Raw genomic sequence first — 26,949 nt, 5'->3', positions numbered from 1 at the left:
ATGATAGATGCCAGGTGTGGAGGCTCACACCCATCATCCCAGCAACCCAGGAGGCCAGAGCAAGAGGACCTCTGGCACCCGGGAGTCTGAGGCTACAGTGAGCTGTGATCATGCTCCTGCACTCCAGTGAGGGTGACAGAGGGAGGACCTGTCTATAAAAAATGAAAAGAAAAAGTAAAAAGAAATACGCTAGAATTCAATTCAAATGGAAACAGACCTGATCATTAGCCTCCCTGTTGTCTGTCTGGTGCCACGTTGGACCCAGCCCTTGCAGGCCTCCCTACCAGAGCATTTTCAGTGACATTCTGGCTTCTGCTTACAACCACCCTATACTACTCCCACTTTATAGGGGCAAAAGTGAAGTGCAGCGAGGTTAAGCAGCAGGTTATCTGGGCGGCAGAGACCCTCTCTCCCTTACTGCCCTCTACCGGCTCCTCTCTCACTGATGCTGCGCAGGGAGAGGAGACCCGCAGAGAAAGAAAGGGATTGTGTCCTTCTGGGGAGGAACACGAAGACTTCCCTGACAGGCACCAGACCACGGCCATTCCCTGCATTCTGAACAGAGGTCTCAGGCCCTAAAGAAGGCAGCACATGGTGCGTAAGCTCCCGAGGGAGCATTCCAGCTGAGCAGAGGGGCCGCCTCGCAGCTCCCTTCACACAGGGTTGCTTTTGCTCATTGAACGATATCATCGGATTTAGCGGGGAAAAGGCAAAGTTTGAAAACTACAGGCAGTTCAGCCTCTGAACTCTGAAGGCTGCTGGCCTTTTTAAGTTCTCTTCCAACAAGAATTCAAGATTCCTGCATCGTTCTTCTGGGCCTTGCTGTGTGGCCATCAACCAAAAAGCACAGGTAACAGGAGACTCAGAGGTAACAACTGATAATGGCTTAATATGTTATTCAGTCCACAAAATGGTCTCTCTGGAAGAATAGTTTCCATTTAATTTAAACAATTCTCCATCCAAGGGCAGCAAAACTCACCTCTGGTCCATGCAACCTGGGAACCTTCAAGGCCCCTGACTGTTGCATAGAAAGGTTTTACTAGATCCCAAAGAGGATGTGGTCATCTTGTTTAACAAACATCATCACCATGGCTTTCAGAGTTCCCCTACCAAAGAGAGGAGGCAGGGGAAGGGCGGGGTGGAACAATGCGGGCTTTTGGTGTTACTAAAACTCACTGCTCTGGTCTCTTTGCACCATGAGACTGATTCAAACTAGAACCTGGATAAAAATTCAGCAAATTTTATTGATTTAATGAATCTATTATTTGTATTGGTTCTACCTACTTCTTATTTTCACAAGTAAGCTAGAATTCCTACATAAGTAAGCTGAGAATATTAAGTAGAATAAATAATAGAAGTGCTTATGAATGCATACACCTACCAGGGGCATAGAATAGGAACAGGACTATGTAAAATTCAGATTTTAATAAATGAAATGTCTATATGCTTGAGATAAGAGCAGAGAGAATTATCCATTATTATACTAACCTTTCAACCTCCTTTAAATTCAAAAGCATATCCTTGGCCAGTGAAATGGGATTAGGGAAAAAATGACTAAACAGCACCTTCTCTACAAGGAAGAATTTTTAAGTTATATCCAAAGTAGATGAGCATTAGTTTATTAACAGGCCATCTACAGATAAGAAATGAGTTTGAAAATTCAGGCTTTTCATTTCCCCTCTGTTTTTTCTTGCTGTGTTTAATATCTGTAGAGATTTGGGACATGTGACTACTCAGAGTTCATCAAAGATTAGCCACAGTAAGCTCCTTAGTTATGGACTCAGTGGTTCTTTAAATTTGTCGATTTGAAATCCTTGAGTTACAGTGTACTAACTGCTTCGATCTAAACAGTTTGCATATTGGCTTTAGTTCAAAATCTTTCTGAATCAAAGACAAAATAAGTACCCTCTAACAATACCTCTTTTCTGCTAATAGGAATTTGTGTTTTGCTCAAAGATGACTTCACAGGAAGATATATGTTTTCCCCAAGGACATGCACATTTTTCCAGATTTTTCTAGGCACAATTTGACAATGGTGAGCAATTCTGCTGCGTGTTTCTGGAGCAAGGCCTACATAACATCGATCCTGTACTTGCCTTATGATGGTAAACGCCACAACAAATATATACAGAAATAAAGTTGCTTTTTAATTTGTTTTTCATTTTTCTTTGCCTTTGGGGGGTTTTGTTTCATGTCAGAAAGGGGACTCTATGGATACCTTTTACTGAAAATTTTACCTGGCACTGGCGCAGGACACAGGGGTCAGCTGGACTCTGCCATTTGAAGGAACTGTTATAAGTATCTCCTTCATAGGTGCAACCTAGACAGGAAACAGAAGCAGGAAGAAAGGCTAAGAATACACATAGGTTTCCATTATCTTTGGAACCAAAGAAGTTATATCCTCTGAGCCAGACTAGTGACCGCAGGAGCCACCATGTTCCCTGGCTAGTTTTCCCCCAAATGCAACTACGACTTCCCACCATCCACTTGGCATTTACTTACATTAATTATTTGACTACTGAGAAGATTCACCTCATGGATTATATTTTCAAATGGAAAACCATGGATTAATGAACTCTCATGGCCAAAACACATACCCTCACAACTTTATTTGTGCTTAATGACATATGAGAAGTATCAGAGCTGAAAATGCCACTGTGAAAGGGAATCTTACAAGTGACTGAACGCACTCAAAATTGCTGAGGGTCAAGAGGAAAGTTTAAAATGTGGTAGGAAGTAAAAGCAGAAAATTAAAAATATGGGACCTGATTGCAAAATTCTATACCCACCTAAGACCCGTGAAAAGCTACTGTCTTCACGAGATAAAACCCTTCCAATTCTTATCTCTAGTGCTAAGAACCATGATTTCATAGTTCACTTTGATTTTGTTTTTAGGTAGTAAATTAGATTAATCTAATACCTAATCTAATCTTAATCTAATACCTAGACTAAGCAAATCTAAAACTACCTATGTACAGATTACCATCTGCTAATTTATGGGCCAAAACAGAAGTCGTACTAAGTCATTGGCGAAAACAGAAGTCAAAGGCCAGAGATCCTCAAGAAGCAAAACAAGCCAATTAGCCTGAGTTCCTATAGAGAAAGCCAAATAAATAATGGTGTGGAGATCACAGCCTCCGTCTATGTTGGTTTGTACAAAAAACACCCTCCGTGCTGTGAGTTATGCTAACTGGGAAGGTACACTTAGCTGTACTGACAGTCACCGTATCCTTGGGAGCCCAGCAGGCAAAGAGATTTACCAATAATAGTCTGGTTGACTTAAGCCAAGAAGTACAGAAGACAAAGACATACATGGGACAGCGCCAAAATAAAAGGGGTGGCTCTTTGTTTGGATGACTGACTTCCAATAAGCTAATCCATCTCAGTTCACAAGTATCTCTTGTTCAAGACACAGAGAGGAGACTCACCTCCTTCCATGAGATGTTTTAGATACTATTATGGAAAAAAACCCTCTCCATGCATTACATTTAAGCAGAATAATATAGGACTTAATTCAATAGATGTTTTCATAAACTTAGAACCATGATCTGAATTCCCAAAGAATTATGAATGATCAAAAAGAGCTCAGTAATACTCTGCCCTCTAGTTCCTGCAAATCAAATTACTCACATACACAGCTGATTGGAAACACATTAGGGAAATGCTTTCACTATATATTTTTTAATTTCCTTTGCATGAAGTGTTACAGAGATAAAATGTGTGCAACCACAGGAACCCCTAGCACACTACAAATACTTATGCCAAACCGAGAATGAATACAGTAAATTTTCAACAATGAAAACCAATATAAAACAATTTGGGCTAGCATAAATCTTACCGAACAAGCGCACTTACAAGAGACGTGCCATGTGCATGTCTGATCCACTAACACAGACTCACTCAGATAATAAATAACTTGTTCCGAGAGATGGAGGCAGGGAAATCAGAGAACCAAATCCAATTCATGTTAAATCCAAGTAAATACGAAACGCCTGCCAAGTAAGTCTGCCAGGAGAGTTTCTGAATATGTTATGTATTTTCATCATCTGAATTTTAAAAAACTGAAAGAAAGGGTGATTTTTCGCTGCTAATAGGGCAGGCAAAGAGCTTGCCTTTTTTACTTTGGAGGAGGAAGTGTACTACAAAACCCATACCGGCTGGGGAGGAACTGCAGGTTAAGAGACTGTCTCTAAGTAATGCCAGGTCATGTGCAAAGGGCCCCCGGGGGTAGTACTGGCTCTCTGGATTATTCCACTCTGTATGGGATCAAGGGTGTTGGAACAACTGGTCCACAGTCTAGAGAACCCAGCAGTGTTTTCTGCTTCAAATAACTCTCAGTTCAAAGCCTTATTCTTCTATCATATTTTACCACATAAAAAAAGATTGGGCAATAATACTGGAAAATCATAGGAAGGTCAGATTGGAAAAATCATACGAAGGTCAGATTGTAAAGTGCTCCATTGCTTAACTGCCCTTATCTACGTGTCAGTCTACCATGCCTGAGTCTCTATAATAGATTTACCCAAGCAATGAATGAACCTGAGTGACTGAGTAGACTCCAAAACACCTGTGAAAATCTCTATAGCAAACTCCATCCACACCTTGACGCTCCACCTACCCTCACTAGCATCAGCTACTTAGGAGACTTCAGATTATCAAGATTTCGAGTAGATTTCCCGTCAGGATTTTAGGGAATAGGCTAATTAAAGAAAGGACCTTTTCACAATTCTTTGGGTTCATGCTCCACAATAAACATGTCACCTTAATGCAAGTCAGTCACTTGAGCTATAGGAAGACTCAGAAATCAAAGTAAATTATTTGTATACTCCAGAAATAAATGACCACATATTCTGTTAAACAAATTCTTTAAAATAAATTCTACTCACCACCAACGTTATGATGCTAATAAGGTAAACATATAATATCTTGCCCTATTTTTATTTAAATTCCAGAGGAGGAATATACTCATTCTTTCTTAGAGAGGCAGAGAAAATTTTCCATAATATATGGAAGAGTGCTTCTCAAACTACTTTAGCAAACTACCTTTAGCAAAAGACCAATCTCTTTTGTTTTTGTTTTTCTAATCCAATGTGGAATTATAGTTTTATGAAATATAATAAAAATTACTTATTAGAAAAATTAAATTTAGAAGAAACAAAATATAAGCTCAATCTTTTATTATCCTATGTAATCAGCATAAAATACTTGGTGGAATCATAAACAATTTCTAATTGCTTATTCTCCATTTCTGCACTTATCTTACTACAGACCAGCATCATAGTCCATGGACCACTGGTGACCCACAGAGCGGTGGGTATCATCACATTGGGGTAGACGTCACAGGAGCACGGAACCCAAAGAAGCAATATAAATATTTCAAGCTTTGATGTTTAGGACTAGAAACAAACTTATAGATGAAAAAATTTATTGCTTTCATTTTACAGATGAGAAAATTTGTACGGGAAGACTAAAGGGCCATCCTCCAAATTAGAAGGTATTAGGTGTGAAACTAACACTAGAATCCAGGTTCTGTGTGAAATTCACATCTAAATCTGAACGGCAATATTATGTGGCATTTTCTAATTGAGCATAATATCCTTTATTAGGATAGAGAATCATGGCACAGAAAAAAATGCCAATATTGATTCTTGTAAAATTCCATAATAGTAGATCCAGAAAGAGTAAGTAAGATAGTTAGAAGAACAGTTAGGTGAATACACAGCAACCAGCAAGGCAGCTTTGCTTTTTTTCTTTAATTTTAAATAAACTTTACATAAGGGAGAGAATTTATAAATATTCATTAGTTTTCTTCTGGTGATAAAAAGTTTCTGAGATTCCACAGCTTCAATAAAGCTATCAGTACTGCAGCAGGAGGAAGTGGTTATTTTCTAATAAAATCACTACAATATATTTAAACCAAGAGTTCTCAACCAGGGACAATTTTGCCTTCCACACCAATTTCCACCTATAGGATACTGGGCAACATTAGGAGATACTTTTGTCACTCACAACTGGGAGCTGTGGGATGGTACAGGCACCTAACAGGCAGCGAGGCCAGGGGGTCTGCTAACTACCCTGCAATGTACACCAAAATCATGCCACCTCCAAATTCCAGTTGGGCAAGGTTCAAAGACCCTGATTTAAACCATCATCACGCAGAGCTCAATCTTTCTTCTTTACATCTCAAATAATACAAAAATGAGGCTAAACTAGCTACATGGTCCTGTACATATTTGGATTTCTTTATGTAGAATACTTGCAGAACGAGGAAAAACTTCAGAGTATTTTTTCCTAACATTCTTAGTCTTGAAAAGAGGCTTGGCCCAGTCAACTAGTCAACTCAGAAAACACGTGGCAATGAAAACAGGAAGACACAAATTAATTGAATCCACAGTTAAGCCATAAAACTCATTTTTCCTATTAGTTGTGACCTTTTTCAGTGGCCACATTTTCCCAAGAGAGAAAGAATACCACACATTTTCATCATTCTGCTGTTAAAATAGCTGTTAAAAATCATCGGGACCATAAAAAATGGCACTGGCCTTCTAAGGAGCCTTAGCTGTGCCTAGTTTCACCCTCCTCGTCCTAATCCTCTCACTTTTCATGCTAACATTAGCCTAAGAGTAGAGAATCGGATCTTCCCATTACCGATAACTTAACCCCTATAACATGGCCCCAACCTACACTCCCAGCTTGTCATCTTCATCCATAGAGCTCCATCTCAGCCCCCGGGGTCACTTCCACAGTGAAAGTGTGGGCATTTCTGAATGCACACTTAAGTTCCTCAACCAAGGCCATCTGGTTTCTGCCTTCTTCCTCCCACTGAAACTGTCCTCTCGTGAGCTGCTGCTGCCTTCCGTGTGCCTCATCAAAGGACAGTCTTTATCCTACAGGGCATCCCCAATGGCATGCTGACTCGGCTTTCCTTCTTCAAATCCCTCCCATGCCTTCTAGATGCTCTCTCCCAAATATTTTTCCAACCTCTTTACTCTAGCCTCAGCTAAAATGCTGGTTATTTCTCATCTGGTCTGTTCCAACATGCTCCTTGCCTGTCTCCCCTGCTGTGAGAGGGCCTTTTTCAAGCTATACCCGTCACTGATGCCGGTGTGTGCTCTCTCAGTTCTCTTGCTTTCATTCACATCCCTGAATTCCATCAATAACCAATGATGCATGGCCTGGGTAAGGCACAGACCAGGTACCTACCCCAGCCCTTCTTCTCCAGACACACTGGATCAGAGTTTCCAGAAATAGGAAGTGGAAGAGGAATCTAAATAAAGCCGGAATTGAAAACCCAGACCTTCAAATACCCCCCAGGCTGAGCCTTAGCTCACCTCTTCATCCTCCCTTCTGCCAAACCTAAACCTTTTCTCCCTTCACTGCTGACAGCTGTGCTTAGAATTCTCCCAGACATGGCCAGAAGATGTCATCCTGTGATTCTGCACATGCCAGAGATTTTTTGAAAAGCCCAGATCCCAATCATTCCTTCTATCTCCATCTCCACTACAAGGACACCTAGGTCACCCAGGCTCTCCTTCTTTGCCTTGCTAATTCGTCGTCCTTCGAAACTCAGCTTAAGGTCATGGTCTCTGGGAAGCCTTCATGAATTCCCAGGTCCATTACAGTACCTTTGTACATAGCAGGTACTTAACAAATGTTTCACTTCACTGGTGAAGCACCAACATACAGCTATTCCAGAAAACCACTGAAATAGAACACAGGAAGGATGACATTCACTGGACCTCGTCTCTTCTCCTCTTAGGCATGTGGCTCCATTTAATTCCACCTCCAGAAATCGCAAAGCTTTCCTGGAGCAACTCAGATAGGTTAAATTTCAGTAGGGTGTCTTTTCTTTCCAAAATCCACTGCGGTTCCCCAAACTACTGGTTAATTATTGGAGTTGGGGGGAGAGGGAAGGAATAAGCCTATAAATGGTCATATTTACTAAATTAAACCAAACTGGGGTCTTTGAAGTCAGCTCATGCCACATGGCACAGGGAAGCAGAGCAGACAGGTCTGCCATGCTTTGCAGCTTCCGGGCCACCTGATAGGTTACCCCCACCCCCACCGCTGGATTTAGTCAATAAGCCCCAAATTACTCCAGCCCTATACAATTTTTTTAATGAACCACTTCTCGGACACTGTTCTCCAGAAACATATGGAAGTATAATCAAAAGGGATAAACATAAAATCTGACTAGCCATTCTAGGGCTTAAATTGTGTCCTTAAAGAGTTCATTTAAAACAGGCTTTTATTACTCTTCAAGGCTGTACCTACCATGAATCCTGCAGGCAATTTTGCTTATTTTTGGTTAATGGGAATTTTATAGCCAAACCATTTCCTCAATCCCAAGAGAAAGAATCAGACCCATGAACCAAGTTCTTAAACAGCAGTGTGGGCCCCCTCGCCACAATCTTTTTTTTGTAGCTTTTTGTTTTGTTTTGTTTCCAATGAGAAATTCAATATGGATTGAAGACAATAGCAAAAGAAATGGTAGAAAGCTACTTTATTTAATTTTTGATGATTTTATGAATAAACCCCAAATATGCAAAAATATCAGGTGAGCACAGTGAAATCAATTACAAATTCAACTCACTTCCCTAATACACAAAAGGTCCACATGACTTACTTGGGTTTCTAATCTTCGTGTTTATTGGAGATTGTAAAGTGATGAAATTGTGGCCTACAGTCTCATAACTTTACGGTGTCTTAATACATACAATATCTGGCATTGATAGGAAGGTAATAAAATAAATTCTATGAACCACCAAAAAATTGGGCTTCTAGTCAATAAAATGTGCTTTCAAATTTTCAATGTAATGAATACAATACAGGAAATGTTCAATATATAAAGGAGAAAAATGCTTGCTATGGCTTTTTATACATTGTCCATCATTCTAGCATTTGATCTGTTCTTACTATAAATGTTTCTAACTATGGTAGTGCCTCTCCCTCCAGGCCGATTCACACTGTAGCAGCCATCCTACACTCAGCACCCCATTTTCAAATAGCCAGCACCCGCCCTCTCTCAACAGGCAATGGAGGAAGAGCTAAGTTGAGCTCACACTGAGCAAAAATGGAGAAAGGAGAACGGTACTACACCAGGGGAGCCCATCCTGTGAAGCTAGAAGGCTGGTTTTCTAATGTGGGCAGGAAAGTGTACCCCCAAAAATCATGAAAAATATTACAAGACCAATCCTCCAACAGAAAAAAAAAGGGGAAAAGAGAAACTTTAAATCATTGCATAATTGTTATAGATGAGGCATTGTACTGGGTGTTTTCACATGGACTTTAATTTTATACTCATAAAAAGCACTATAGGACAAGGAACATTTTATTGCCAGTTGACAAAAATAAGGACACCAAGATTCAGAAAAGCAAAATTACTTTGTCTATGGTCACACAGCCACTCTTCTGTCTTACTCTAAAAACCATTCACTTTTTGAGAGTTCTGCCAGGCACACAGAAGGAACTCTGACAGTGGTAGCTTCGATGGTAAAAATGACGTCCCCAGGGAAGGTGATATCCTGCCTTTTAGTGGTACTTTAAAACGATGTTCCAGGAATGACGGAAAGCTGGTATGTTGTCATGTATGTTTGGGGGCTGAAGTGGCGAGAGCTAGTTTTGTGGACTTATGTTTAAACTCTGCTCTGCATGTCTTTACGTTTGCTTGCTAATCATGCTAAGCCTTGGGCCTGGTGACATTAGGAAACAACAAATAATGAGACTCAAAGTATCAAACGCAAACATCTCGGGTTGGATTCATGAATTTTTCATAATAGGAACATGTTTCGCAGTTTGGGGTGCCTCGTAGCAGCCTGAAAACATAAAAAGCATTTGAAAACAATTAAACCTCACAAGATACTTTGGGGAACCCTCAGTGTAACTTCTACTGAAAAGAATCAATCCATAAAGGACCCGTGCAATTCAAACATACATTTTTCAAGGGCAAAATGTATTTACTTTTTAATCATTTTGATAAGTGAATAGTGATATTTCACTGTGGTTCCCCCCATAGGAGAGTTCATTTCATGTACTTACTTGCTATCTGCCTATACTCTGATGAAGTATGTCATCCTATCTGTTGCCTGCTTTGTATTTCGATTTTCTGTTGTCCTCAGGACGAAGCAAAGGTTTCCACAGAGCAAATGTTTATTATGTAGATGAGGGTCGAGACCTCAATTTTTCCTTCTTATGAACAATGCTTTTGGTGCCACATCTGAAAACTCTTTGCCCAACTCTAGGTCCCAAATATTTTCCTTCTACAAGTTTTCCAGTTTTACATTTCACCTTCAAGTCTGTGATTGATTTGGACTCAATTTTTGTGTGATGTAGGAGGTCCAGGTCAGGTTTATGTTTGTGTCTGATTGCTTCAGTGCTGTGTGATGAAAGGCTTCCTCCATTGAGTTGTTTTGGCACCTTTGTTAAAAATCAGTTGGGCATTATTTGTGTGAGTCTATTTCTGGAGTCTCCATTCTGTTCCACTTATCTCTGCGTTTACCCGTCTGCCAATCCCACACTGTAATATTACTATAGCTATAAGTCCTGAAATTAGTGAGATTGATTCCTCCTATTTTATTCTTGCTTTTCATGATCATTTTAGCTATTCTAGACCCTTTTTCTTTTTATATAAATTTTAGAATAGTTTTGTCTATGTCTACAAAATATCCCTGTATGGCCTACCCCATTTTATGCCATTTTTTACATTACTTAAATGGGGAAATCAGTCTTGATTTACGCATCAGTCCAGGGCCTCTCTCACTGCCGGAGAAGCCAGCCTGTGCTTGTCAAGTACACTTTGAGGAAATATTTCTCAAAGAGCAGTTCAAAGACTAAGGGCATTTCTAGGTGGCTTGTCAAAATGAAGATGGCTGTACCCATCTTTTTCTTCTTATCTGTCACCTCCTTACTTGGGCTCTTTGCTGGAAAGTTGAAGTTTAGCCTCATTTGCTTGGGATGATGTTACAACTGTAGGACCATTAGAAGAGGCATTTGATTTAACAGCCCAACATACAGGCAGAGTCTTGTGGGAGGCTGTGTGCAGCCCCCTCTGATCTCATGCCATGAAGTCAGAGGGGTTCTTTGTTACATTTGAAACATGAGCAGATAAAAGTCATTAAAGAGAAAAATTCGCCCATTCTAAAATAGCACAAAATTGATAAGCACCTTAACCTATGGGCAGGAGCACTAATTTCAGGACTTACAGCTATAGTAATACTACAGTGTGGTATTGGCAGACTGCACAGCATCTGTCAAGAAAAGCAGTTAGCGAGCCGTGCAATCACAGTGGGGGAAGAATAGGAGAAACCTCTACGGAGTGACCCACTCCACCTCCAAGCCAGAGTTGAAGGAGGTGCTTCATGGGGGCTGCAGTATGAATTTCCTGCCCTTCCTGAATCTCTGAGCAACCACTGATTTTTGAATTTTAGCTTGTCAGCAAAGGCTTATCTTTCCAAGTTGAATTTCTTTGCTAGTGACATTCATTAAGAAGAAGAAAAATATCAAACACCTGTCACAGAGTCAATGTTACACTACAAAGTTTACCCACCAGCTCTCTGAGAGGAAAGTGTCCTGACTTTGTAATGTGTCCTGATTTCCAAGGTCTGACTTCTCCCACCATGGTCAAGCCCAAGCTCTTAATGTGATATCCCTGAGCACAGAGATGGGAAGGTGAGCCCTCCAGCACACTACTGCTTACAGGACTGGTTTCTTTCTTTGTTCTTTTTTCTGTTGTTGTTTTTGTTTTGTTTTTTTCTGAGACAGAGTCTCAAGCTGTCACCCTGGGTAGAGTGCTGTGGCATCACAGCTCACAACAATCTCAAACTCTTGCACTTAAGCGATTCTCTTGCCTCAGCCTCCCAAATAGCTGAGACTACAGGTGCCCGCCACAGCACCTGGCTATATTTTTTTGTTTGCAGTTGTCATTGTTGTTTAGCAGGCCTGGGCCAGGTTCAATCCCACCAGCCTCAGTGTATGTGGCCAGAGCCCTACCCACTGAGCTATGGGCGCCTCCAGGACTGTTTATTTTAACATGAGATGCAATTGGCTCTGTGAAACCTTTTACCTTCCTAACAAGAGGTCATGAAGATTTGACTAGAGTTTAAGGCATTTTATTGGCATCAGAGGTCATGCTGTTTATTCCATATACCTAGATAAAAATACTTAGGAATACTAACAGTCACATCCTCAGTTTATGGCATTATAGCTGGTCCTCTTTCTCCTGAACCTGGCATACACAAACATATATAATTTAACCAGGGGAATATTCACTCCACTGGTTCCCAAACCCGCTGAATATCAGAACTACCTAGAGAGTTAATTAAGAATATACAGGCCCGGTGGAAACAACCCGTGCCCATAGAAGATGAAAGGATAAACCAAATGTGGTATATTCATGGAAGGAATGGCCTGCTAGTATTCAGCCTTTAAGGAATGAAGTCCTGATACACGCTGCAACATGGATAAACCTTGAAGACATGACACCAAGTGAAATAAGCCAGACCTACAAGGACAAATGCTGTATCTTATTTATACAAGATACCTACAAGAGATATGTAGAATAGGCAAATTCATAAAAAGACTCAGTAGAAATAGAGGTTACCAGGAGCTCCAGGGGAGGACAGCATGAAGAGTTATTGTCAATTATTGTTTGTATTTTCAGATCTAATGTTCTAGAGTTTAGGTTTGGGATGATGAAAAAATTCTAGACGTAGATAGTGGTAATAGTTGCATAACAGTGTGAAGACACTTAGCAACACTGAATGGTATGCTCAAAAATGGATAAAATGGTTCATTTTATGTTATATGTATTTTGCTATAACAAAGAATACAGTTGCCTGTGCCCTGCTCATTGGACGCATTGCTCTACCCTAGACTGGGGTTCAGGCATCTGAATATTTCACAAGCAGACCAGGGAATTCTTAGGCACAAGCAGGTTCAGTATCCACTCAACTTATCCAGCCCCTGCATGTTACAGGGGATGGAACTGAAGATCAGAAACAAGTGGTTTGGCCAACCTCCCAGAGCTAAAAGTAGCAGGGTCAGGAACTGAGTCCTCATCTAATGCTAAGGCCTACTCCTTTATCACTTCATTCCTCAAGTAACTAACTGTGAGTCTTTATGACGATTCAACAGTCCCCAGGCCACAAGGCACAGAAGTTCCCTGTCCAGATCGTGACAATGTTAACCTGGCTTTTGCATTTAGCTCCTCAATGTGGCCTTCCCCATCTCTAGGGGCCTAAAATTCTTAGCTGTGATTCTGCACTCACAGCCTCATCCAGGCGGCCGTGCCCAGTCCCCAGAACCCAACATATCAAAATCCCAGAGGGCAGTTTCAGAGAATGCCCCAACATTCGCACCCAGTCAGAGGGCTGCCCAAGCATGTCTTCAGATAAGCATCTTCAGCCTTTTAACCTCCAAGGTACTGGAAACATAATTAGCTGGTTCTGGCGAATAAGCTCATACTGAGTGAAGGAGGCACTCAAGTTCATGAGCATACCAATGTCCTCTGCTCACCTTCATTATAATATTAGTCCTAGCACATATCAGCCTTTCTGCTAGACAAGATTTCTAAGGCAAATACACATTAGCTGTAAGATGAGGTTCCTCTCCAAAAGGGAGTCTAGAACATTCGATCTAAAAACAAACAAAAAAGAGTTGAGTATTGCAGGCTCCTGTAGTCCCAGCTACTTGAGAGGCTGAGGCAGGAGGGTCGCTTGAGCCCAGGAGTTTGAGATTGCTGTGAGCTAGGCTGAGGCCATGGCACTGTAGCCAGGGGGACAGAGTTAGACTCTGTCTCAAAATAAAAGAAAAAAGCAGCTATGTCAACTTCTGAAGGAGCTGCAAGAGTATTCCCTGATCAAAGCCCAGTAAGGATGTGTGTCAATGCAGCATGATGATTGTTCTTTAAAATAATAAATAGATGCCTGTACACTCGTGCATATTCACAAACAGAAGCGTGTCACATACAGGCATACTTTCAATTTCAGAGTTTCAAAACTTAAGCAGCAAATAAAAGAGAACCTAAAAGGGGTGGGGAACCTGCAGCCTCAGCACCACATGTGGCTGTCTGGATCCTTGACGGCAGCCTTTGGATTCAATCCCAATTGTATAGAACAACTGCTTTTCTTAAAAAGTGTGCAGCAGAAAAGGATGAAGCTTTTCTTGCCTCTTCGGGGGCTTAAAAAAGAACAATCTTGAAATCAAAAGGCCAAAGGTTCCCTGATTCGGGGGTTCCTGTGTCAAATCATTCCTTTCCTGTGACTTCTGCTCATGCACCTCTACTTACTACCTGGAATACCTAGCTTTACTTTCCTGTTTCACGGCCTCCAGAGGAGATAAGAATGTTTTGATTCCGAGACTTTTTGAGATGATGAGCATCACTATGACTTCATTTCCATGGTGAAACATAAGACAGAAAAGGAACAAAGCCATCTTCAAGCACTGAGCCATTTCTTCTTCATGGTAGGTACATTACGCACATCTATGCAGTCACAGAAAAGGTTTAAGAGCAGCTGCCGAAAGCCTAAAGCCAATTTAGAGGTACAGTCTTTATGATGTTATAAAAGAGAGCAGACAATCACATTAAAATTACGGCACCGAGGAAAGCTGAAGTCATAATCGATAATGTTATTTGGTAACTTTGCACATAACAACAAAACATCTACTAAAAATTACATGTAGGTTGTCATTGAGTTTATTAGTCCTGAAATATACTACAGTCACTGCCATATGAAAATACAGGGGAGCTGTGGTGGTTTTAGTGATTGTTTTAGTCAGTATAGAATTCAAAAAAAGAAACATTAAAGTATCAAGGGCCTGGGACTGGTTGGTGGACAGTCATTTTCCATCCCTATTTGTCCATTCTCATTCTCTCCCATTGGGGTCAGCACACTAAATATGTTGTTGATATCATGAGACACAAACTGAGGGCTATAAGTTGATTTCAATTTTCTCTGACACCCTTTCTTCCAAAATGCATTTAGTAGGTACCAACTGTGTGCTATGCACAGTGAGCAGAGGTGGGAGAACTTCTGATTTGGGGGGGGGGTCCAAAAAACAAAATGCTAAATGGCAGTTGTGGTTAGTGTTAAGAAGGAAAGACGCATAACTCTACAGCAAGTAGCCACGGCTGCCAGGAAGCAATGCCTATGGAGAAATCTAAAGAAGGGATGGAAGTCAGCTTGATGACATAGGATGGAAAAGCACACCAAGCAAAAGGAACAGTATGTGCAAAACTCCAGGGCAGGAAGCCAGCACAGGACATGGGGAGCAACCAAAGATATTTTCCTACCAGGAGAAGTGCAGAACAAGAGGAGAGAGAGAGTTAGCAGGATCCAGGCCTTGCAGGGCTTGGTGGCCAGCTAACCAGAGAGAAAAAGGGAACACTGAGAGAAAGAGAGCATTTGCTAGCTCTTATTGTATGCAAAGATCTATGCATTCTCTTCTTGTTCAATGTACTATTCTTATGGCAAGTAGATGCTTCTACCTGCCATGACTCCCAGAGCTGCTCTGGGTATGGTTGGAAGATGTCTAAGATGGTCACCAAGATTTCCACTCCCAAATAGATCCAGCTTGTGCAATCCCTCCCTTAAATGAGGACAAAACCTGTCACATTCAGTGATTAGGTTAATCACCTGGCAAAGATGAAGAGATGATGCTGCTGGTATAGTTGAGGTCATAATCAGTTTAACTTTGAGATATTACAGAAAGGAGATTATCCTGGCCAGGTTCAGTGGCTCACACCTGTAATCCTAACACTCTCAGAGGCGAAGGCAGGAGGATCCCTTGAGCTCAGGAGTTCAACACCAATCTGAGCAAGAGTGAGACCCCAACTCTATTGAAAACAGAAAACCTAGCCATAAATTGGTTATAGGTTACCAATTTATGAATGATAACATTTTGTACATCGTTTTTCAGTTAGAGAAAAGGGAGGGAAGTGAAATCTCTCTTGTTTTTTGCCTTGTTTTTTCTTGTCTTTAAAAACATATTAACGATCCACACACAAATTTCTGGGACTGAGTAGATAAAATTAGTTACACTGCATAAGTTAAAAATACAGATGAAGATACAACAATTTTCATCAAGAAACACATCAGAAATTTTTTTAAGCTCAAAATTATGATAAAAATCACAATGGCACAGGAATTGAGTGGCTCAATAGTGGTAGTGCCAAGATGTTTTAAGTGGCAAGTTAGCAGCTCAGCATTAAAACAGCTAGGAGCAATAGTAGTGGAGATTTGCCCTTGGTTGGAAATTTGGAAATGAAACACACATACACAAACACACACACACACATGAATATGCAGAGACCAGCTATGGAAAGATCGCCAAGAATCTGGTGCAAAAGTTGTCTCCAGGACAGGATGTAGGCTTGTGGGACCAAGAGCAGGAGAAAGCAATTTAAATATTTAATTGTGTAAATGAATTATCTATTTAAAATATATGAAGTCAGGCAAGCACTTACAAAAAAGTAGAGCTTATCTGAATTGTCTCACTGGAACACTGCTGTAAGAATTAATAGTCATGGCTACTGAAGAGGAAGAAAATAATTAAGTCAAGGATTCCCCAAAAGTGCCAATTAATAAGAATAGCCACTGGCTGCCAAGTCACATGCTGTTGTCAGTAACCTCCACAAAGTTTCTCTGTTCATATATTTCCTTTGAAATTGTTGGTTGCCCCAGTTATAGAAGATGCAGAGAAAGAAAGGTTGCCAGGAAGTGTAGTGAGGGGCTGTCCAGGTGAAACTCATGCCTCTCTCTCTCTCTCTTTCTATCTCTCTCTCTCCCCCCTTCTTTCTTTCTCTCTCTCCCTCTCTCTCTCTCTTTCTATCTTTCATTCTCTCTCTCTCTCCCTTGCCCATCTCTCTCTCACCTCTTTAACTTTGGAGCCCCCTCAGTTCCCTCTGCCTTCCTGCATATCTCCAGGCACAATGCTATCAAGGAGGAAGAACAAGACATTTGGAGTTGTGAGCCCCCCTCTGCCCCTCAGCAACTGAGATATCTCTCCCAGCACACAAGTTTCCCCATCTGCTGAATCAGAATAACAACCATCTCTGCCCCAGTGCTGAAAACAACTGTATCCATGAAAGTCTATAATTGAAGTTTGTCTTTTCTTCCAAACTATTCTCTAAAATTAATGCACACTATAGTTCAATATACCTTTAACCCGAAGGCAGCACATTTCTTATTTGGGATGCAAAACCTGGAAGAAACTACATCCAGATTGGTTCTGTCTAAAAGAAAGGAAAAACAGAGGTTGAGGAAAGAACCACTCTTTTGTTTGGGCAAGGAATAATTCATGATTATGATTGCCAAAAGAAGTATGGTTAAAAGCAACCACCAGATTGGCATATGGTTAACTCAACTTTTCCATCTTAACAATAGGACAATTTACTTTGTCAACACAGAGAGTGTGATTATTTTTCTGTAAGCTTTTCTTAAATGTTTATTCCTATATATGGTAAATGGCTGGCTCCCTCTGAAACAGCCACATAGCAATACTCTGAAAGGCATGGTCATCTTCCAAGTTATTCTCAAAGAAACATTGAGAAAAGTTTCTTTATTCATGAGCTTGTACTGCATAAAAGTGACCTATAATTAATAATGCTTAGTCTATTGCCATCATTCATAGCCCCCTTCAACTCTAGCCAGTAACTGGTGTATACAAATGAGCGCGATTCCCTTAAAATTCTCCAAACATGTTTTGCTCTGTAATTCTTTTTCTTCCTGACCTAGAATGGTTGGTCTGATTTTGGAAATCGGTGTGTATATGTTTATAATTTGTCTCCTTTTTTTCACTTTATGAGATTTCATAGGGTATTTTTAAAATCTAACATAAAAGTTAAACTATTAAAAAACACAACCCATGGGATCACAACCCACAGAAAAAGAAAACAAAGCACAGAGAAAGAGACAAGAGAAGGTTGTGGAAAATAAACCCCACTTGACAAATGAAAGACTATTCTCTTCTATCTTTCATCAAAGTATTGTGGACAATTAATATTTCATGCTTTATATGAAGAAAGAGGATGGAATCTGACCTATAAATGTCTGAAACACACCTTATTCATTTGCGATCCACTAATAACAAACGTATATTCAGATAACAAATACATTATTGTTCATGAAAGAACCCCAAATTAAAGGGTGATTTTCAATCCAAGTAAATATAGAAAAGCTGCCAAAACCATCTGTTTGATTCCCGATGATCTCATTTGTTTTCATCAAACAATATTGAGTTTTTTCAAATTAGATTAATCTTTTGCCCAGTTGTTAGGCTATTTGGATAAAAATACATAACTGTTATTAGCATAAAAATAATCTCAAAAGTATACTGAAATACTTGCATAAAAGGAATTAGTTATAACTTATTTTATTTTTTCTTTTAAAGACTATTTTAGCTTCATTAAATGGAAGGACAATTGGTGAGGAACAGTGTTCCATCAATACCTGGCACATGGATCAGTAAATACCTATTGAATTAATGAATGAATGGGACAGGTGACCAATTCCATTAAATAAATAAAAAAAAAAAAAAAACAGGAACACAAATACATCCACACACACCAAACCTTTCTAACAACACTATTGAAAATGGGGCTTTTCACATTTCTGTCCTCAAGCAGATCTACTCAACTACCACTTCCTCTTCAATGTCAACATTATTTTCAGAGGAAAATAAGTACAGGTCATGATAGAATGCTGCTGTTAACACTTTTTTTATCTGCTCTCTCTCTTCTTCCTCAAATAATCAACAAACAAATCCTTATTACAAATTTGCTTTAATTTGATAGGTCTGGAAGGAAGCCTAGGAGCTGGTATTTTAACAAGTTCTGTAGGTGATTTTGAGTGGCAGCCAGTCTAAGACCTATTTCATGCCTTTTTGTATACCATGCCCTTCACCTGGGAGCCTTCCCCTGAACAGTCCTCTGAATGTGGTTAACTTGTTTACAAAGACGTGTTTCTCTCCCCAGAAGCCTTCCCAGACCCATTCTCCAATCTCTCACCTACTAGCTACCCTCCTCCCTTTCCCTCTGCTCTCTGGTAGGCCCTCCCTGCGAAATTTCCCCCCCTGATGGTATTTCTCTGTGTCCCTCCAAAAGCAGGCTCCTTGAGGACATGGACACCTCTCTTGATCTTAGGGTCACTAACACCTTGGCAAATGAATGGTTTAACTTCTCTAGGCCCTCGATTTGCTTATACATAAAATAAGAAAGATTGAAGTGACCTTTCTAATGTGAAAACTAACTTCACATTAGGATTATAACCTAACTAACCTGGTTTCCAGCAATTGGGGGAGACAAGTCCCTTTGACACTTCTGTAAAGAGAATAGATAGAAGTAAAGGTCTTAAAATCAACCAGATAAATCATACATCACAACACACAGAGCTTCAACAACACTCCATGGAAGGAGATAGTGCCCACACCTTTCATGCTATTCAGAACCGGAGTTCTCGGTAGATACAAGCAGATAGCACTTTTTATCACACGGGAAGGTGATTGACATATAAAGTCATGTTTTCCTGTGAGAACAATGTCATCACTGAAGAGTTTTGCTCTAGACCAATGGCCTGGCCTTAAACAAAGAATTAGCAATCACCCCTAAAAACCCATAAAGAATGAACATAGTTGTAAAGACCAAGACATAATAAATATACACTGTAATTATTTAAAGGAATGAAATGAGGCTCCACATAATTACAAATAAATTATGCACATAAATTACAGAAGTAACCCAAACAGATGTATACACAGAATGAAATATACGTAGAAACATAACTATAAAATGATACAGGGAATTGTAAATGACTCCAATTCCTTAAGAGTCTGCCCAAGGTAAAATGAGACAGTAACGTGTCTTCTTCTCGCCATACTTTCCCCATAAAGAAAATATTAAAACAAACAAAAAAGTAATAACTTCTGAGGTCTCTCAAAGGCTTCAAATGAACTGTATATTTTATGATCAGTGTGACAAACATAATAATGGTATTTCTCAGTGGAAAATCATTCTTTAAAAAAAAAAAAAAGAGCAGGTAAAACATCTTTCTTCATCTTAGCCTGTATTCTGAATTTCATCCATCCTGTAACTGTGGTTCTGCAGCACTGGAACAAACTCTATGAAAACAGTGGCATTGAAGCCTCAGCTGGTTGACAACTGTCAGTGTTTTGTATAATTCATCAGAAAATACAAAAGCACAACTGATGGTCCTCAGCTAGTCTCTTCAAAAGGATCTTGATAACCACCAAGACGGACAGGAAAATATCCTGGGATAATTTGGGGGAAAATCCAGAATGGGAGGGAACTAGGGTAGAAAAGTGACTGCGGCAAGACTAATATGAGGGAATCAGTTAGACGGAATGAAAAGGAGGGAATCCACTGTGTAGTGGTGAGCTGTCGGCATAGACGGTCAGTTTCTCTAAACGTTGGCATGGGTGATACCAACTCTCCCTCATCAAGTCCATCCATCCTTTAAGGCACTGGTTCTCAACCTTCGTAATGCCACGAGCCTTTACTGTAGCCTTTACCTACAGTTCTTGTAGGTTGTAACCCACAGGTTAAGAACCGCTACTTTAAGGAGAAAGGGGCTCACACACAGTCAAGGAGAAAGGGGCTCACACACAGTCAAGGAGAACAGCCTTGCCTTTTTGGGAGCCATTTAGTAGTGTCCATGACATTTTTACACATGCATACCTCTCCTCAAAGCACTGTGATTTCCAGGCCCCTGTCCTTGAGAAACTAACATATGTGGACAGAACAGAAATGACAAGTTGGTTCCCTGCAGCTTGCAACCACTGAAAAGCTAGACATCTATCTATCAACAGGAAGATAGTAAATGAATTATCGCATATCTCTGCTATAGAATCTATACAACAGTTTTTAAAAGCATGACCTGGCCTGGGAAAATTTTTAAATTATATTGTTGTTGAGTTTTGTTGTTGTTGTTGTTGTTGTTGTTTTTTTTTTTTTTTTTTTTGAAACAGAGTTTCATTGTGTCACCCTTGGTAGAATGCCAGGCATCATAGCTCACAATAACCTCAAACTCTGGGGCTCAAGCAATTCTCTTGCCTCAGCCTCCTGAGTAGCTGGGACTACAGGTGACCAGCACAATGCCCAGATATCTTTAAAGAGAAACAGGATCTCTCTCTTGCTCAGGCTGGTCTCAAACTCCGAGCTCAGGCAATCCACCCACCTCAGCCTCCCAGAGTGCTAGGATTACAGGCATGAGCCCCCTCGCCTGGGCTATTGTTGAGTTTTTTTTTTTTTTTAAGTCAATTGCAAAAGACGGTTTCATTCCACTTATGTAAAAAATAAAAGCACATACACAAAATTACACGTAATATGCTGAGAAAGGTCTGGGAAAGACACAATAAATTGGTAACAGTTGTTCTTTCTGAGCACAGTGGGTTTTGCAAGCTCTGAAGGAACTTCCTTGTCCTTCCTTGTTTAACTTTTTAGTATTTAATATTTTTAACTTTTTAGTATTTAATATTTTTAACTTTTTAGTATTTAATATTTTTTAATATTAATGTTGTAGCTATCTAATTATATTTAAAATTAAATATAATTATGTTCATGAAGGGAATTAAGAAGTGAAAGAAGTCAGAAGGGAAAAATTGTTTTTTAAAGTCCCAGCACGTGGTAGGAGGTGGTCAGCCAGTTCAAGTCCTCCTCCTTCCATTTATTCACACAATTAAAAAACTGGGAAAGACTTTTGATGAGCATTTATCAGCATGTAAATCAGAGTTAGATTTTCTTGGTCATTATCCACTGTTTTACTTTATTTCTAAAATTTTAAAATAGGAAGAGAACAAAATGGTCAGAGAAAATCCACAGCCTCCCAGCTACAAAGGCAAAAATGATTTCTCACCCCAAAAGTATGTTAACCAGGACAGATATTGCCTATCAACCTCCAAACGATATGGGTCTCCTTTGCTTTTCAGGAAGGCCAGCCGTCTCTCTTCCTCTCCATCCCTTATCTAGCAGGAGTGGACCTCAAGCCTCAGTCTGCGTGAGGGTCTCAGGGGAGGCTGGAAAACACAGAGTGAGGGACTCAGGCCTGGAGCTCCTGAAACAGCTGGCCTGTGAGCCTAACGGTGAGATCACCGAAGGTCGGTCTCCATCTCTGACACTGGCTAGCTCTGTGACCTTCGGCAAGTCACTAGAGCTCTCAGGGCCTCCATTTTTCCTTCTGTAAAAGGGACTGTGATAGAACTCTACATTGTAAGGATTCAGAGCCTGGCTCCAAGGAAGCACTCCTGAGTTCCCCCAGCTGCTGTTTTGATGAAGAAGATGATAATCTCAGTGACTACTGGTATTTATTGAGTGAGGCCATGGATCTGCACTTTAAGAACTGATTCCGTGGTCCATTATATTTAGGGCAACATCACTCGTATTCATTACTCCTAAGGAAGGACAAGAAAAAACAATACTCAAAGGTGGCTCAGAGCATCTAGCCAGCTTTCACTATTGCTTTTCTGTTAGTAACATTGGATTCCATTTCCCATATGCCTGCTGATGGCAGAAGGCTTCCTCCAGAAGGGCTGCCTTCCTGGGGTCGCCTGATAGACCCAGCACCTGCACCCATCCTGCCAGCGGAGGTGTTGCTGTGCGCACCCCAGCAGGCCTGCTACACTGTCTGTGAGTAGCTGTAAAAACTGTATTAAGCAATCTGAAAAATCAGAAGTTCTATTCTTTGCTAAGAAACATCCATTGCATATTCTACTTTATATATTATATAAGAATTATATATCCATCACTCCCTAATCTGATTAAATATTTTGACCCAGAGCCAATCTTGCCTAGACATCACTCCATTCTAAAATAAAGTATTATCAGTAAACTTGGCATTAATATGATTCCTCACTAAATCACTCTCATGGAGTAGGAAAAGTCACAACCCCCAGGACCGGCATGTCGTTGCTTGTTAAAAAGCTTATCAGCAGCGGCTATTGCAGTATCAGAATTTCTGCTACAGCCTAAGGATGTGTTTTTCCTGTTTAAACAGAGAATACAAAAGGGTGAAGGAAAAGTTCCCCCAAATTTCTTGAGCAGTCAAACGGGGGCTGTCCCTGGGTTAACCCCCAGATCTGTGCTACGCTCAGCTAACACTCTTCCTGAGACTCTCCTTGGTCCTAATTCTTTTGCACAAGGCTGTTTGGTTTCAGCTTCCTGTCTTTATCCTTACCCAAGGCTAAACCCCCAGGTACAAACTAAGTGCCCCAAAGAGTCATCAGAAACGACCAGTGAATGCCGGTACACTCCCACCACAGACTCTCACCTACCTATTGAGGATAGTGTGTCCAAATAATTGAGATGCTATGCCCATTATCATGTAGGAAAAAATAAAAATAATACAATGTGTGAATAGTATGATATCAACCCTAGAAGCACTTTTACAAGGAAAAAAAAATACAGAAATATACCAATAGTGGTGAGCTTATGAGTGCTTTCTTTTCACCCTCCCACAGTTTACAGTATTTTTTGAAGCTTCTCCTATGCACATGTTGCTATTCTAATCAGAAAAAAATAAACAAACTGAAATAGCGGGAATCTCCAGTACTTATCAAATTATGACCGTATCCCTCCCTTAAAACTCCCGAGACCAGCACTGTATGATGGAATAGGAAGAGAGACAAAGGAGGAGTGCGTGTAACACCCAGCCCAGAGCCCTGCTGAGAAGTCAGATCCCTGCAGGGGTCCTCAAACTTTTTAAACAGGGGGCCAGTTCACTGTCCCTCAGACCATTGGAAGGTTGGACCTTGGGCCCTGGGATGAGTCGGCTGCTAAGCAGGACAGGCAGCGGTGGCAAAAACACCCGGCGGGGCCGGATAAATGTCCTTGGCAGGCCACATGTGGCCCGTGGGCTGTAGTTTGAGGACACTTGCATTAGGGAGTCTTGATCCTGAAGTCCGGCTTCAGAGCAGGGCAGAATTTGTAACCACCTTCCAAATGCCTTGACTTTACTACCAGAGGGAGAACTCAGGACGCGAGACTCTCGAGTCCAGGCATCCTCAAACTATGGCCCGTGGGCCACATGCAGCCCACCTAGGACATTTATCCGGCCCGCCAGGTGTTTTTGCCACAGCTGCTTGTCTTGCTTAGCAGCCGACTAGTCCCGGGGCCCACAGTCCAACCCTCCAACAGTCTGAGGGACAGTGAACTGGCCCCCTGTTTAAAAAGTTTGAGGACCCCTGCCTTGGGTCGAGTTTGGTTAGAAAAGGCTTATCTTCTTAAGAAAGAATGCTCAGGAAGAATGTGTTTACCTTGGGTATCTCTTTCCCTTGGAAGATCAGGATATAACAGAGGAAGGGGGAACAGACGATAGAGGAACCAGCAAGACAAGAAGGAAAGAAAGTTACATGCTTACAGCTCCAGAAGGTTCCCAGGGAGACAGCCCAAAAGTCCGTCAAGAACATGAAGGGCAATAAAAAAAAAAAAAAAAAAAAGAACATGAAGGGCACGCAGCACTGAGCTGAGCACAGTCCCCGCATCCTCCCGGTTAAGTCCCTCCAGCACGATCACTATGCTCATTCTGCAGCTGAGGGAGCTGGGGTGGAGAGAGGTTCCCCGGCTGCACCTGCTAACGGGGCTGGCGGTCAACTAGTTTCTTATGTCTGCTGTAATACCTCACCACAAACGTGGTGCCTTAAGACAATAGAAATTTATTTTGTCGCAGTTCTAGAGATTAGAAATCCAAGATCAAGATATCAGCAAGGTCAGGCTCCCGCTGGAGATTCCAGGAAAACACTCTTCCTGGCCTTTCCCTGGCTCCCAGCAGCTCAGGTGTTCCTGGGCCATGGCACCTTCACTCCCCCATCTGCCCCTCTTGTCACAGGGCCTTCTCCTTTGTGTGCCTCTGTCTCCATCTTCTCCTCTTCTTGTAAAGACTGGATTTGCAGCCACCCTCGTCCAGTATGCCCTCATCTTAACCAATTACATCTGCAAACAGCGTGTTTGCAAATAAGGCCACATTCTGAGGCCCCGAGTGGTGTGGTGGTGAGATCTGAGGGAAGGCTCTGCTGCCCAGGGCAGCTGGATGGAGCTCAGCTGCAGAGCCCACATCCTAGACCCCTGTGCTCAGATTGCCTCCTGCATGTCCCCTCGCCGTGAAGCACCATCAGCCCATACACTGCACGATGTTAGGATGACCTGGCTCCTATCCTCGAGAAGCTGATGACCTACTTAACACAGATGAAATAGGGAAGGGGAGAAAGCATGCCACCGCACTGTCCTGTGAACCACGGGGGCCACAGACATGGAAAGGGGAAAGTGGTAAATGCGGGCCAGGGGACCTTGAGCACGGGCAGTCCCGAGACAGGCTGATGGTGAAAGCCAGGGTTGAGGCTGAGCAGGAGATGAGACTAGGACAGCGTGTCCGGGACACAGCAGGTGGCAGGGTGGGGCCTGGCGAATAAGGTGAAAAGAGATTTTATAGATGTTTCAAAGATAAGCCAAGGAACTTAGATTTAATTTGAAAGAAAAAGAAAACAAGGACTGAAGTGATAAAATTAAGGCATATAGACTTCTCTGGAGGAGCTGAGCAGAGCAAGAGTGGAGGCTGGAAAAGTCAGAGTTGAACCTTCTTGACAAATTACGCTAGTGTGCATGTGTGCAAATGTGCACAGGCATCACGGCCACACCTTCTCCATGACTTCTTAACAACGCGCCTTAGAGGCTTGGCATGCTCCCATTCCTCCACCATCCCTTAAGTCCAGCCCCCAACGCACACGCACACTCACAGATCTCCCCTCCCAACACCCAGCGCACCCCGCCCAGAGCTGCCTGAAAAGAAAAGTGAGACAAAGAGAAATCAAAATGCCTAAAGCAACAGCCCAAGAGGAGCTGACCAAGGCATCAGTCACCTTTGCACCGTTCACAGCAGGCTCCCCGCTGCTTGACCGCCAGGGCACAGTCTCTCGACAGCACGGGGCACTTCTCTCTTTTACACGTCACTTCCTTGTTCTAGGCAGAAAGAGACAAGAGACATTTGAAACAGGCATCGGACAGAACCCAGCCGAGGTCTTCTCGCCCCCCCTTCCCATCTCGCCTTCCCTTGACAAGAGCACTCGGTCATCACAAGCGGGATTCTGCTCTCCCTGGAACAGAATTACCCACCCAGGAACACAGGACTTTGGGGGATTCGAGGCAGAGGAGAGGGGATGAAAAAATCTCTTCTTTAAAAGCCAACTTCACCTAGATAACCACACGCCAGGGTAGAAGCCGTCTTCCTCTCTGTTCTAAGGTTTCCTTTTTGTACACACTACAGAAACGATAATATTTGTGTAAATCATATTTTGCCCATTGGGCTACCTGGGCCAGGACTGCATCGTGAGAACAAAAATATTTTCACATGGCCGTCCAACAATTCTTAATAGTAGAGTGCATTAAAATGCAGCAATCTAAAGTTCCAACTCAAATAATGACAAGGCTGAGTATTGAATCGGCTCTGTAAGAGAAAAAATAATATTCCACACGCCAGGCAGAGACACAGTCGTCAGTGTTTTATGGCCATGGGACAGCTGCGTTATATTAGCACTTATGCTAATGAAAGTGTGGTGAACATTTGCATCTTCCATTTTATCCTGAAAGGTTAGCTGTTAAAATGCCTCAGAGAAGATCCTGACATGATGTATATACCCATTTGTATACAGATTACATGCACAGGAACCAAAAATACCATGTCACAAAAATTCAGCAAGATTTGAGCGTGAACAGTGCCTGCTATGTCCTAAGTGCTGTAAGCTTTCATTCCCATTAAAATCCTGTAAGGTAAATATCATCATTATCCTGTTTTACAAACAAGTAAACTGCTGCTCAGAGAAGGTAGTACTTTGTTGTTGTTGTTGTTGTTGTTGCTGTTTTGAGACGGAGCCTCAAGCTATCCCCCTGGGTAGAGTGCCATGGCATCACGCTCACAGCAACTTCCAACTCCTGGGCTCAAGCGAGTCTCC

The 26,949-nt window shown here is 41.5% G+C and overlaps 1 protein-coding gene across 1 annotated transcript in view; it reads right to left on the bottom strand.

The window, feature by feature from the left end:
• The window catches only part of BMPER (BMP binding endothelial regulator), a 258,932-nt gene that overhangs the window by 200,254 nt on the left and 31,729 nt on the right, over positions 1 to 26,949 (bottom strand). The window contains exons 3-4 of the mRNA XM_012804345.2: positions 25,861 to 25,960; positions 2,238 to 2,320 (exon numbers count right to left, since the gene is read on the bottom strand). Coding sequence (XP_012659799.1) covers positions 2,238 to 2,320; positions 25,861 to 25,960 — 183 coding nt within the window. The remainder of the gene's footprint in view (positions 1 to 2,237; positions 2,321 to 25,860; positions 25,961 to 26,949) is intronic.

Source organism: Otolemur garnettii, unplaced genomic scaffold, assembly GCF_000181295.1.
Source record: "Otolemur garnettii isolate 467f Iridium unplaced genomic scaffold, OtoGar3 scaffold00028, whole genome shotgun sequence".
Taxonomy (NCBI): domain Eukaryota; kingdom Metazoa; phylum Chordata; class Mammalia; order Primates; family Galagidae; genus Otolemur; species Otolemur garnettii.
Note: the sequence above shows the minus strand (reverse complement) of the source record. Positions and strands in the feature narration are given on the sequence as shown.